Here is a 12882-nt window from a genome sequence, read left to right on the forward strand (position 1 = left end):
AGACAGCTTTTCTTTGGGCTTGTGGGGAATAAATCAAAAACCCAAACACTTTTGATTTGAGTGTTTTCTCACTGTAAAAGACAGTTCTGAGAGGTCCAAACAGTGTCAGTTGTGCTTAAATCACGTCAGCCTGCAACACTGAGCCTCCCAGCAAGTCAATACTTCTGCATGTTTCAACATTTTGCTCCAAAGGTGTGCTAGATCTTAATGAAATGTTTGAAATAATTACTTTAAAAAGCCAAAGGCAAGGATAAAGACTGCTCTGCAAAGAGTTCATGCTTGTTTTAGGCAGACAGCTGGCTCTGGAAACACATGTCAACAGTCCAAGTCTGCAAAGTGGGAAACAATTCACCAAAATACTTTAATGATGAGCAGTGGATGACCTTAAACTGTAACAGGAAGGGGAAGGAGATCAGTGTTGCATACAATAAAATGCCACATCTGAAAAGTGTTTAATTTTCCTGTTGTTAAGCTTGGTATCTTGTGGGATTGTGAGCTGCACACTGCACTGCAGTATCTCAGTATGCAAACACCTGAAATTAACATAGCATCAGTATTTGGCCATCTTTACGCCATGGAATCAGGCACTCCGCTATGAATGCAAACCAAGCTGTAACAAAGCAGACTTGTTTCCTATCACCTGATTCAGTTGGAATGGAATAGTAATGACATCTCTAAATGAGCCAGCTACAGAAATCATTAAGTGATGTTAACAAGATAGGACAAGATTTACTTTCTGTATTTTTCTCTCATTCCCTAGGAAAAGAAAAATGGATTTGAAAGGAGACAAAAACACCACTAAGACAGTTAATTCTCCTCAACTATTTAATGAAACATTTAGCTTTGAAACTATGACACAGACCCTTCTTTGTAATATGTGGGTATGAAAACACTGATTACTGTCTGGTCAGACAAGTATGTTAAGACAACTTTAACCTCTGGCTTTGCCTCTCTTGACATGGAAGCACAGCATGGTCATGAAAGCAAGTCTTAGCTGGGTGTTACATGTGGCATTTTCAAGGTGGCGCAGGATGACAAGGGAGTCTGTTTCACTCAGGGAAATTCTGATGAATACAATTTAAATGAACTTCCTGCACAGTCATGTCTGGTCACTGTAACTGAAGTCAGAGTCACCAAAAAAAACCCAAACCTAAAGGGTTGTGCCAATGCTGATTCCTGCTCATGTTGTATCTTCCCATAGGCTGGCAGTTTTCACAAACTGAAAACTGTTTCCGTGACTAACAGCCAGCAAACAGAGATGCAGAGTTAAGGCAGCACTACAGCAGGACACTAGATTTCCACTGCTGACTTCTCTTGAGAACAGCACAGATAAACCAATGAGAAATTCAGCATACTGAATCAATAATGCTGCCAGCTGTATCTGACCAGAAAGGATAACAAGTGACTTTATTTGAAAGTGCTAGTTAAATCGGCAGACACAATACAGACTTTTACCTGTAAACTTAACATGAATGAATTTCAGCTAAACTTTTAGCCACTACAAGCATAATCTCACATTTCACTGAACTTCTCTGCAGCTGCCTAGAGGAAACCTTCAGCTGTAGTTGACCAAAAATGTGCACTTACCATAGTTTGAACTGGGTGCTGTGTATTTGGTGCTGGACTTGCGAATAATATTTTCATGGATCTGGCACCATTCGTTTTCATTGTTACACCTAAAATAGAAGAACACTAGTTCAAGTCAAAAGATTCTGCTGAACCACCATAGGGCAGAAAGTGAACTTTGCTGTAGAGAGAACACAAAATGCTGTGGGGTCTGATGTATGAGAGAAATTCCACCTATCTTTTATTTATAAAAGTGGAAGGAAACAAAAATTTCCTGGTATCTTCTGAAGGGACTTTTCACAATTGTTCATCCATCTATATGTAATTATAATAAACTGTTTTGAAGTACTGTCATATTTCAGTTACATTACCAACAATAAAATCCTAGAACAGAAATTACAATTATTTGTCAACAGATTATATTTTCATCCAGTGGAATAAGTCAGTGGTTAGTATCAGTTATAGTAACACACAACAATTTAGTGTAGCCTTGTTCAAAGAATATTCAGGCAGGATAGCTGCCTGCATTGCCTTCCATCAGACAATACAACTCAGTCCTGCTGGACATACACCTCTTACCAAGACCATCACTTAATAGCAGCACTTATCAACAAAACTGCTCCTACAACTCCATCCTTCCCGCTAGGTTAGCAGTCAAAGGCTCATCCTGAACACAAAGGAGAGGAGGTACAACTGCTGGTGGGAGAACATGGGCTGCAGCAGGAGGATGTTCAGTACGTGGTCCAGTTGTGGAGCCCGGCAAGGTGAGTCAGCCAGAAAAGCTTTAAGGACTCAAAAGGGTTACTGCCTTTGGACTCATCATTACAGGATGCTGGGGAAGCATACACTGTCAAAAGAGGGGCTTAGGGACCTGAGCTTTTCCAGTTTGGAGAAGACAAGGCAAAAGGGAAACACTAACAGCACCCTTCCAAAAACAAGTAATTATTAAGTTGAAAGAGCCAGTCAGATTCTTCTGCAGTGCACAATGAGATGACGCAAAGCAAGAGGCATAAACACAAGCAAGAAAGGTTCAGACTGGATATTAGCTTTTCTATGAGGACTGCCAAGCAGGGTTGGAGCAGGTTGTCCAGAGAGGCCATGCAGTCCTGGAAGTTATCACAATATGACTGGGCTTTCTGTGAGCAGCCTGGTCTGACCTCCTTGCTGGCCTTGCTCTAAGGAGGAGGTTGGACTGGAGAGGTCCCTATCAACCTGACTTAGGATTCTTACTTACCCGAACATCACAGTCACTCGACTTTATTTTTGCACTAATACATATAAAGCTGTATGACCAACCTACTGAACTCACTAATCTTGAATGGAACCATGTCAGGAGAAAAGTCCCATCAGTGCTATAGCTCATTACCATGTATCAAATGGACACACTACAAATGCTAGGAAGTACTTTACATAGCCAAAACAACAATTTTACTAGTAGAATCAGCTGAATGAAAAACAAGAATTGAACCTTCACCACAGTGCTACTGGTTAAAGAATGAAAAAACAAACAAAAAAAACCAAACCAAAACAAAACCAAACAAACAGAAAACCAACCAAAAAAAAAGACAACAAAAAACCCCAGTATGTTGGTCAGGTCTAACTGCCTTTTGAATTCAGCTGTGCTTTATTTAAATGACAACTGCAAGACTTAAAGATTCCCCATGAAGTCAGCAATTTTTAACTCAGCAGCATTAGTGCATCTTATTTATCCTGAAGTGCAACTGAATGTAACAATTAAATTAAATTTCTTGAAAGTGAAAAATCCAACACACAAAATTGAAACAAAGACTATAAGCTTTCAGCTCCCAGTAAGACAGAAACTTGGAGAAGTTAGTCACTTTGTAAAACTTCTCCCAAGCTGTGCTAGTTTGAAGCAGGCTAGAATGTTTTGGTGAGAAGAACTAGATTACAGGCTGTAAAAGGAAAACATGGTGATGTCTACTTCCCTCATAGGCTTGCTGAGATGTACTGGAACAAGAAATAAAAACAGAGATAACCACTCTCACTTGGGCTGCTGGCTGAGCTGGATCTCACTCTCTAACCTCACCCTCCATTTTGGACTAATCCACTTTGCTTCCTAACCCCCTGGCTGAACCTCTATTCTTCCCTGGGACTGGGGTAGGGTTAAGAGGGGTAGGGGGAAGGTGAAGGGGTGGTTGAGAGCCCCTCCTGGGGACTCAGGTTTCTGGGAGGGGAGCTGTGTTTCTGTATTACATTTTATTTTTGTCTATTTCTGTCTATAACTGTATATACTGTAAATATCTGCTTGTATATTGTGCCTAGCCGTAAATAATAAGCTTCACTCATATTTCCAGAGCCAGCTGAGTCTAGTCTGGGTGATTTCTAAAGTGTGGGGGGCAGGGAACACCCAAACCATCACACAAGCATATTAACATTTTCCCCATGTTTTGTTCTCCCCCCCACCGGAGTACCTCATCTTGGCAAAATCAGAGTAAGAGAGAAAACAGCTACTGTGAAGATAGCAGGGATTTTTTATCTGCTGCATTACATAACTGAAGAACAGTGTGGCAAAAGGAATTAAGGCTATCCAGAACAAGTGGTAGCTGGTAATTTTCTACAGCTTCAGAGTCTTACAAACCCATATACTGCCAAGAATAACAAGATAACCCACAAAGCCTGTTACAGTGTACTTACTGACACTGCCTCTAAATGTTGATTACTATAAAAGCCAAGCAACAGAGACAACTTCAAATAAATCACACACATAGCACAGACAGTAAAAAAAAAAAAGGGTGGGGGGAGAAAAAACATTAATAGTTTCTGCCTCCTAGGGTGCTATCCAAAAGTATCCATTTAATTAAACTGCTGATTAGGCTGTATTCCTAGGTTATCTGGGGCAGTTAGACCGGGATTACCCCATCTTAAACCTTAGTTTCAACATTTTGACTTTCTCTGCAGTGGATTTAGGTTGTTAGAAAGTACATTCCTGTATGTTCCTATTCCTTTCTTCATGGACCTGTTGTTCATAAACTTTGGACCTACTAATACTGTCTGTCTTCAAGCATTCTATGGCAGTACAACCCAGATGATCATTACCTGCTTTCTAAAGAAGTTCTTTCTTCCACCCTTTTTAGTGCCATAGCCTACCAATTTCATTGTTCATCCCTAGTTCCATACAAGTTCTGATCGTATTCTGTCCCACTACCACTTTTCTCCTCTTTGAACTAAAACTCCGCATGTTCTCAGTGCCTCTGATAATGAAGCTACTCTAAACTATTACAGATCTTAGTTGCTCAATTCTGCACCTCCTATATCCTTTTTGAGAGGAGAGATCAGATATCCACATGGTAACTTGAGACAGGTCAGCACAGAGCCGCCTCCTGGAACTGAACAGTCTGGCAAATTTGCTATATTTGCCCTCACCAAAACATTCTGAAATCCAAAACACAACAGAGCAATGTCATTAATAAGCAGTACAAAACCTCTTTCAGCAACTAGAGTTAATGTTCTGTAACCATCCAGAAAAATTAGTCAGGAAAAATTAGTAATTACCTCCACTTTGTTTACTTGTCTTGCTGAGACACTAACTCATTTATCCTATCGCAAGTAACATTCTCTGTAAGGAGAGATACCCTATAGGAAAATTTCTGTACCATCTTCTATCTTCAGAACTGAGACTACCAAAAATTTCCAGCCCCTTAGATTTTCAGTTGCTGTACCAGCCTCTGGAGTACAAAATAAAAGAGATTTCAGCTTCCAATGACTTATGTCTAACAAATTAACCTGTAACGAAGTTATCCCCAAGTCACTGGGCTGTAAAGATAGCTTAAAGCTAGCTTTGTACCAGCTACCAATGTAAGCTGCACTTTACATTTCCTGAACACAAAGCAGAATAGTGTCCCAAGTTTGAAATTCTGGCCTAACAAGGTTTGCTTGCAATGTATTTTATTAACATTTCACCTGCCCAAATACCCAATATATTACCAAAATACATTTCTCTCTGAGTAAGAATTTTCTCCTGAGTCATCCATCACCTTTTCAGGTTGGCTGGTTCTGCAGTACATTTAGCATTTGGAATGTTTGCCATACTACATCAGCCCCTGATGTCAAACAGATGAGGCCAGAAATGCAATGTACGCTCTTGTCCAGCTGGGCAAATAGCAACAACTGGGTATCAAAAGGGAAAGGCATTCAGGCAATAAACCACACTAACAGGAAGGAATTCTAAGAGCTAGCACTGGAGAAGAAGAAAAATAAAGGATTGAGGATAAAGTAGGACACAAAGAAAGATAATATAAGAGAGAAGTATGTGAGGAGTTTAGGGGAATGGGAAGATTGACACAAAGACTAATATTAATTGAACAAAAAGTATCATTAAAGAAGTCATATAAAAATATGAAATCAAAAGATCTCAGGGAAAAAAATGGATTGATAATTTAGTTTCCCCTCTCACTTTTAAAATATCTTACATGGATATTTATCAAAAAGAATTACAAAAGTAAACTTTCATGCTTTTACATAATGAGCTTATAACCAGAGCTGTGGTAGTATATCCTCTTAGTAAGATTACGACATGACTGTGGGATTAGCAAACAGGAAAATCTAGACTGCGAGAAAGAAGTACTTTTCAGACATAAACCTTTAACAATAATACTGCAAGCTGAGAAAGACTGGGGAAGTAAATTGATTTACTTTTTTTCTTCCCATAAGCATTCTCTCCTGTGGATCCAGTGAAGATCTCCATTGAAACACCATGTATTTGTTTCAGCCTTTGTTAGGTTTTCAGTCTCTTAGATTGTTTCCGGCTTCTCCACACAAAAAGGCTTTTCTGGCTGTCTGCTGACTGCCTCATTTGTGGCGGCTTTAAGATTTTTCTTCAGCCAGCTAGCACACAAAAGCAATGCTTTTTTACTGCTGCTTTAAAAATACAAATACACCTCCCTCCTTAATCTTTGTGATGTTTTTGGGTTGGCCTGAAGCATTTTAACAATAACCAAATGAGAGCAGCAGGTAAGAAAATCCATTCATTTTTTTGTAAGTGCTCATATACAGCTTCAAACCTAAAAAAGACAAATCTGTCATTTCAATTTGAGTCTACAAAGCAAGAAAAGGCAGGTTAGCAAACGAATGTGCAAAGAGAAGATGTAAGCAGATAAACCTGTGAGAATTTCCTGTCATGGAAGACCAACAGCTATTAAATTTGCAAGAGGGAGAAGCTGGTGCCCTTTAGATACATCCATTTTCTCTTCAGAGGATCTTTGTTGGAGGTTTACAAAGGATACACTCCAAACAGCAGTACCATAAAAGAATGTTGTGCAAGGCTTAAAACAACTCAGGTGAATCATGATAGCAATAAAAAGCCTCTGATTACGAAGCTGAATTCTGTTACAGGCTCTGCTTCCTCTCTGGGAAGGCAGTGAGAGCCACATGTGGATGCTGGAAACAAAGGCTGTGGGGAAGCAGACATGAAGAACAGCTGGTATAAACCTACTTAACCATTCAGGCAGATACAGCTGGCACATTGGGTGGTGTGAAGGGACTCCATCCTAACAGAGCTCAGTTTAAGAGGAAGAAAAGCAAAGCGCTCTGTCCTGTGATTGCTTTGATCATAGTGCTAGGACTTTGCACCAGCTGGCTGCATGACGTTGTTACTACCAAAGAGAGAAGTCCAGTATTTCACAAGAGTTTTCTCTCCTATTTTTCAGTGACTAAGAAGCTAGAGATGCATTAAAGGAACATCAGAAGAGAAATCTGATATTCAGAATATTCCATTGCTGTACACAACGTTGCAGTTGCAGTGTATTAGCACCATATCCACAAGGGCAATATTAACAAACTTTACAACCAAAACCCACTGGTTTGAGATGAATTCAAACTCAGTGGTGACAAAATGCCAAGATTATCCAGATTCTATTGACAAAGAGAAGAAAGGCCATTTTCTTCCCAACAACTTGACATTTTTGCTGCCGTTTTCGTAACTGTTGGCAATAGAAGAATCAAAGAGCTGACTTGGAGAGACTTTTCTTTGGACTTAGAGATTTCTAATGTTTGAAGAGTTCTCCAGAAATCTTTCAGTGAAGAGTGAAAAGGCAGTTTTTCACTGATAGTTTCCTTTGAATGTCCCATTTTCTGCTGCTGAATGCACTTCTCAAAGAATAATAGAGTTCTATAACCTCCCCAAATTGTCTGATTACTTGGAATAGAGGCTACAGACCACAAATGCCAGCTGTATCTCAGCCCATCTGCAGAGCAGATCTCGCCACTGAGAAGAGATTCAAGTATTCCCTGAAGTTGCAGATAGTTTGGTCTATGGTCTCTTTATGATGACTGCGAGGCCATATTTCATATAAGAATTTGTTAGTGCGAAGATCAAAATCACAAATAACTGAAGATAGATTCTTGCTCAAAAAAACATTGCCTTGTTTAGAACTTTTTGGTCACACACTACTGACTTCAGTTGTTTTCTACTTCTTTGGCTGGTCACCAGGCTGGATAAGGAACAGAAAATGGGGACCTGAGTCACTTTTCCCTTTATCAGGTGAAATACAGCATATTTCTTTGGTTTTGGACTTGGCAGATTTTAAATAAACCACATAAATAAGTAAACTGCTGCACATCAGGGCAGTATCCAATAATTTCTGAAGCATTTCACATGCCTGAACCACCTGTGATAAATGTCATTAGTTTCTATGAGCTTCTAAAATAATAAAAGAATAAAACCCAGTGCCAACTGCACACATTTACTTTGTGAGGAGAGGATAAAGCATCAAATTCAGTTTACAACACCTTGATATTTAATGACTCTATATGCTGGATGATGAGATACTAATTCTTTTCCTTGTAGGAGATACTCACGTGTAAACTTTGAGAACAAAATCCTTCTCCTCTTTTATTTCTGAGATTGACTGAAGTACATCCATGATGCTCAACACTGCACAACCATAGGGGCGACGATAATGTAAGTGAGGGGGCCCTTTTTTTGAGTCATTCAGCAACATGCGACCTAAAATCAACAGAGATTTCAAACATTAGAGATTCACATGCAGCCACTCTGGCTGTTCTATTACCCCCTCTGAGGATGCACAGAGACAGTAAGCTTCAACTACAGCTTGCAGTCTTTCCTGTACATCTGTACTGGCTCTGGCAGAGATGGAGTTCATTTTCCCCACAGCAGCCCTCACAGCGCTTTGCTTTGTACTGGTGGCTGGAATGGTGCTGGTAACACACCTGTGTTTTGGCTGCTCCCACAGCATCAAGGCTGTCTCTTCTGCATTTCCCCCACCTGACCCAGTAGGTGCAAGATGTTGGGAGGTGACATAGCTAGGACAGCTGACCCAAACTAACCAAAGTGAGCTTACAGAACATATGACCTCTGCTCAGCAATGAAAGATAAGAGAAAGGAGGAGAGAGGGACATTTGTTATGACGTCATTTGTCCTGAGCAACTGCTATGTGTACTGAAGCCCTACTCCCTGGAAAGGGGCTGGACATCTGCAGATGAGAAAAGAATAAATCTTTTGTTTTCCTTTGCTTCCACACTTGGCTTTTGCTTTATAGAGTTCCCTTTATCTTAACTGTTGAGGTTTTATTTAATCTTATTTTTTAGCCCACCTTGTCCTTCTGAAGAGAAATAATAGTGTAATTTGACAGGCACCTGGCATCCAATGTCAACTCACCACAACTTGTCACTCTTTTCTCTTACACTGTTTCAACTCCAGAGCTCCTCTTCAACCTGCCTGACCCACTGAGATACTTTGATTAAAGCAATCACCTCACTGAGTTAACAGAACACTCAAGGGCAAAGTGAACATTGTCATGTCTGGCCATCTTTGATTTGCAGCACCATGACTTATTTTTTCATCCAGCTGAGCTGACTACAAATTATCTGCTGAACAAGCCAACAATACAGCTTGTACTCACCTCTCTGCACACCAAGATTCACCTTCCATTACAGCTCAGTATTTACACAGTATTTTCACTGTACACAACTGCTTTAAGAGACTGTGTACATATAGTGTGTCATCACATTTATCTTAGAATCATAGAATGGCTTAAGTTGGAAGGGACCTCAAAGATTTTCCAATTCCAACCTTCTGCCACAGTCAGGGGCACCTCCCACTAGAAGAGGTCGCTCAAGGCCTCATCCAACCTGGTCTTGAACACCTCCAGGGAGGAAGCATCCACAACCTTCCTGGGCAACCTGTGCCAGTGTTTCACCACCTTCACTGTAAAGAGCTTCATCCTAACATCTAGTGTAAATCTCTCCTCTGCCATTTTAAACCCATTACTCCTTCTCCTGTCATTACAAGACCATGTAAATAATCCCTTCCCAGCCTTTCTGTAGGCCCCCTTCAGATACTGGAAGGCCACTTACAAGGTCTCCTCAAAGCTTTCTCTTCTCAAGGCTGAAGAGCCCCAGCTGTTGTAGCCTGTCCTTGTAGGACAGGTGCTCCAGCCCTCTGAGCATTTCTGTGGCCCTCCTCTTGACTTGTTCAAACAGTTCCATGTCCTTCTTGTAGTGGAGGTTCCAGAACTGTATACAAGTTCTGTGTAGTCTCACAAGAGCAGAGTAAAGCGAGAGAATCACCTCCCTTGACCTGCTGGCCACACTTCTCTTGAGCACATAAAGGACATTTCTGAGGTACAAAGCTGCTCAATGATTAACTTCCTATTGTTAAAGCAGTTTTTTAATAGAGTAACAAATGCCAAGACCAGAAAAACCCCTAGGATAACCTAAGCCAATGTGTAACATTACACATGATAACTTGTTTGGCACTTACTGCATCACATCAAGGTTAAAAACTTGAGCTTAAACTAAAGCTTCATTTATCATCTCAACTGATCCAGAGTAATTATACCTTCTGGACACTACAACATGATGAAGTCAGATAATGAAAATCCAATCTTTCTAACACATTTATGACAGAGAAGGCACCCTGTCATTCACAGGACAGCATAACAAAGCTACGGCTTCACTGAGCTGTCTAAACCTGCTGTACTTCAGAAAAGCTATCTGTGGCTAGTGGTGGATGTGAGGAGCAAATGGGCTGGAAAGAGGGTTGAATACCCTACAAACACTGTGTAGTCATTTTTCAGTTAACTGAAAACATGAAAAACATGAAAGACAGTGCACTACTCAGTCATTTAGAATACCGCAACTGAAGAGACTGTCTTGTTCCTACTGTGTGTTCTTAACATTATAGGGCTAAATATATTTAACATAGGTAAAATACTTGCTAATTTCTTAGTGAAAGCACATCCACTCATTATCTGACCAGAGGTTTTTTTCTGCTCAATACCTTCCATCTCAAAAAGATTCTAGAGTTTAGCTCCCATAGCAGAAGTCATACAGCCACTTCACTTAAACTGGTGACCTGAAAAAATTATCTAACTGTCCATGAACTACTCAAGCCCTGCACTGTATCATGTAAGACACATCCTAAACTCAGCTTTGAGCATAAACACTTTCCAGTCTTGCTAATGCAAATGTCAGAGAGAATAAATGAAGCTTGGCCCAGCTAACAAGTGGTCAAAGGAACTCCGCTCTAAAAAGGGTGAGTAGTTGAGTTAGGGGGGTTGTGAAGTCTCCCTCACTGGAGATATTCAAAACCCACTTGGATGTGTTCCTGTGTGATCTGGTATAGGTGACCCTGCCCTTGGAGGTGGGGCTGGACTGGATGATATTTTGAGGTCCCTTCCAGCAACTAACATTCTGTGATTCTGTGAGTGAACCAGCCAGGAAAGGTCTCCTTCCTTGGGTGGGTTCAGGTGTAAGCACTACACATCCAGACCTCTCTTTTGTACAGCTCTATGCTAGCAGCCATACAAAGAGACAAGTGTAAGCTGCTAAGTGTTGGGCTGCAAGGCTGATAGGCTTCCAGCAGGCAGGCAGTGCTGCTCATGCTCCATTTTGGCATCAGCAGGTAGAAAGAACACCTGACAGTTGTGACAGCTTCCCTGCTGTTGCCTTTTATAACATATCCATAAACTCCAGTGTGGGTTCTTGGAAGCACTGCAGACTCCTACAGAACACACCAGATCTTTATACTCTAACAGCCTTTGATTGACGTGAACAGCCAGGTATGCTGATGTCCTGCCCTGTAAACTATGTATCATCAGTAAAAAGAGCTCATTTAAGATTTTGGAGCATTGAACAAAAAGCCTTTTTAGTTGTTTCTTCTTCCCCAAATGTGGTGTTTAATAAAATATTTGTTTCAGACTTAGGAAAAACAACCCTCTGTTAAACAGTCATCAGGAACATGTATCTACAGCACTTAGCTATGCATGGTCTGAACAGCAATCTCAGCAGATATTCATGGTCTATTACTGAGTTTTCTCACTGGTTAAATAATTATACTGTTTGTTAATTAAAACATACATTTAAAAATACCATAAAACCATTGTTAATTATAGATGTTTCAATGATTTAACCATACTGTACCTATTCGAATTACATGGGCAACTATGTACAAATCTCTCTTCATGTCCTTGCTGCTGAGATCCTGAAAGATTAGAAAGAATACAGACATTGAAAAAAAAAAACACACTGCACCCTCCAAATTAAGTGCCTGCAAAACTCCCATGAACAATAAGGGCTGCACAATATTGCTCTCGTTTTGTTTAGTCCCTCCACTTTTCAACAGGAGAAAGCATCATTATTTATAATTTACAGATAAGGAAAGTGAAGTGTAGAAGGCTTGTGGTTGGAATGTTCTTCCAAGGAAAGAAATGGAAGGTTCTGACTCCACTGACTAGCAATGATGTATCAAAATGCTGGCAAACTTTTAAAGTGTTCATTTAATCTGTGTTAAATAAACATAAGAAATTTAAATTCTTGATTTACTCCAGTTGCAAGCCTTTCTGGCTTCCTTCACCCAGTCCCCTGCCTGTAGTTCTCAAACCTTTCCCTAAACATGTTCCTTCACTTTGACTTTATGTTTTTGGCTTTGACTTCTCATTGTGCAATTTTATTCTGAAAAAATGTGTCAGAATTCAGATAAAACTGAGGTGTGTTTTGATCAACTATTTTATTAATGGGGATAGCTGCAGTTTCTCACAACAAACAAAGGTTTGAAGAGGAAAAAGGGTAGAAGACTCAAAGAATTATAAGGGTCAATTTAGCTAAGTGCTTCTTGCTTTTAAGTCACACAGCAAATTTCTTTCCCACGTGACTTGAGAAACCAAAATTCAGCAGCTGAGGATACAACGGCAATGCAAACAGACACTGAACAGTGACATACAGCACAATAAAATCTGGGCATAGTGACTGAGAACTAGGCATAAAGAGAATTTATTTTAAGGAGACGGTTCAGTCCCTTTCAATCAGCATTATATTGCTACATTAGAGCAGGCAAGT

General features: G+C 40.2%; 1 protein-coding gene across 10 annotated transcripts in view; it reads right to left on the minus strand.

Moving 5' to 3' along the window:
* The window catches only part of DOCK3 (dedicator of cytokinesis 3), a 205719-nt gene that overhangs the window by 85509 nt on the left and 107328 nt on the right, over nucleotides 1-12882 (minus strand). For all 10 annotated transcript variants that reach the window (XM_064156479.1, XM_064156478.1, XM_064156477.1 and 7 more), the window contains 3 exons: nucleotides 11968-12028; nucleotides 8383-8530; nucleotides 1588-1676 (listed from right to left, as the gene is read on the minus strand). In XM_064156479.1, the coding sequence (XP_064012549.1) occupies nucleotides 1588-1676; nucleotides 8383-8530; nucleotides 11968-12028 (298 nt within the window). The remainder of the gene's footprint in view (nucleotides 1-1587; nucleotides 1677-8382; nucleotides 8531-11967; nucleotides 12029-12882) is intronic.

This window comes from Pogoniulus pusillus, chromosome 16, assembly GCF_015220805.1.
Source record: "Pogoniulus pusillus isolate bPogPus1 chromosome 16, bPogPus1.pri, whole genome shotgun sequence".
Lineage (NCBI taxonomy): Eukaryota > Metazoa > Chordata > Aves > Piciformes > Lybiidae > Pogoniulus > Pogoniulus pusillus.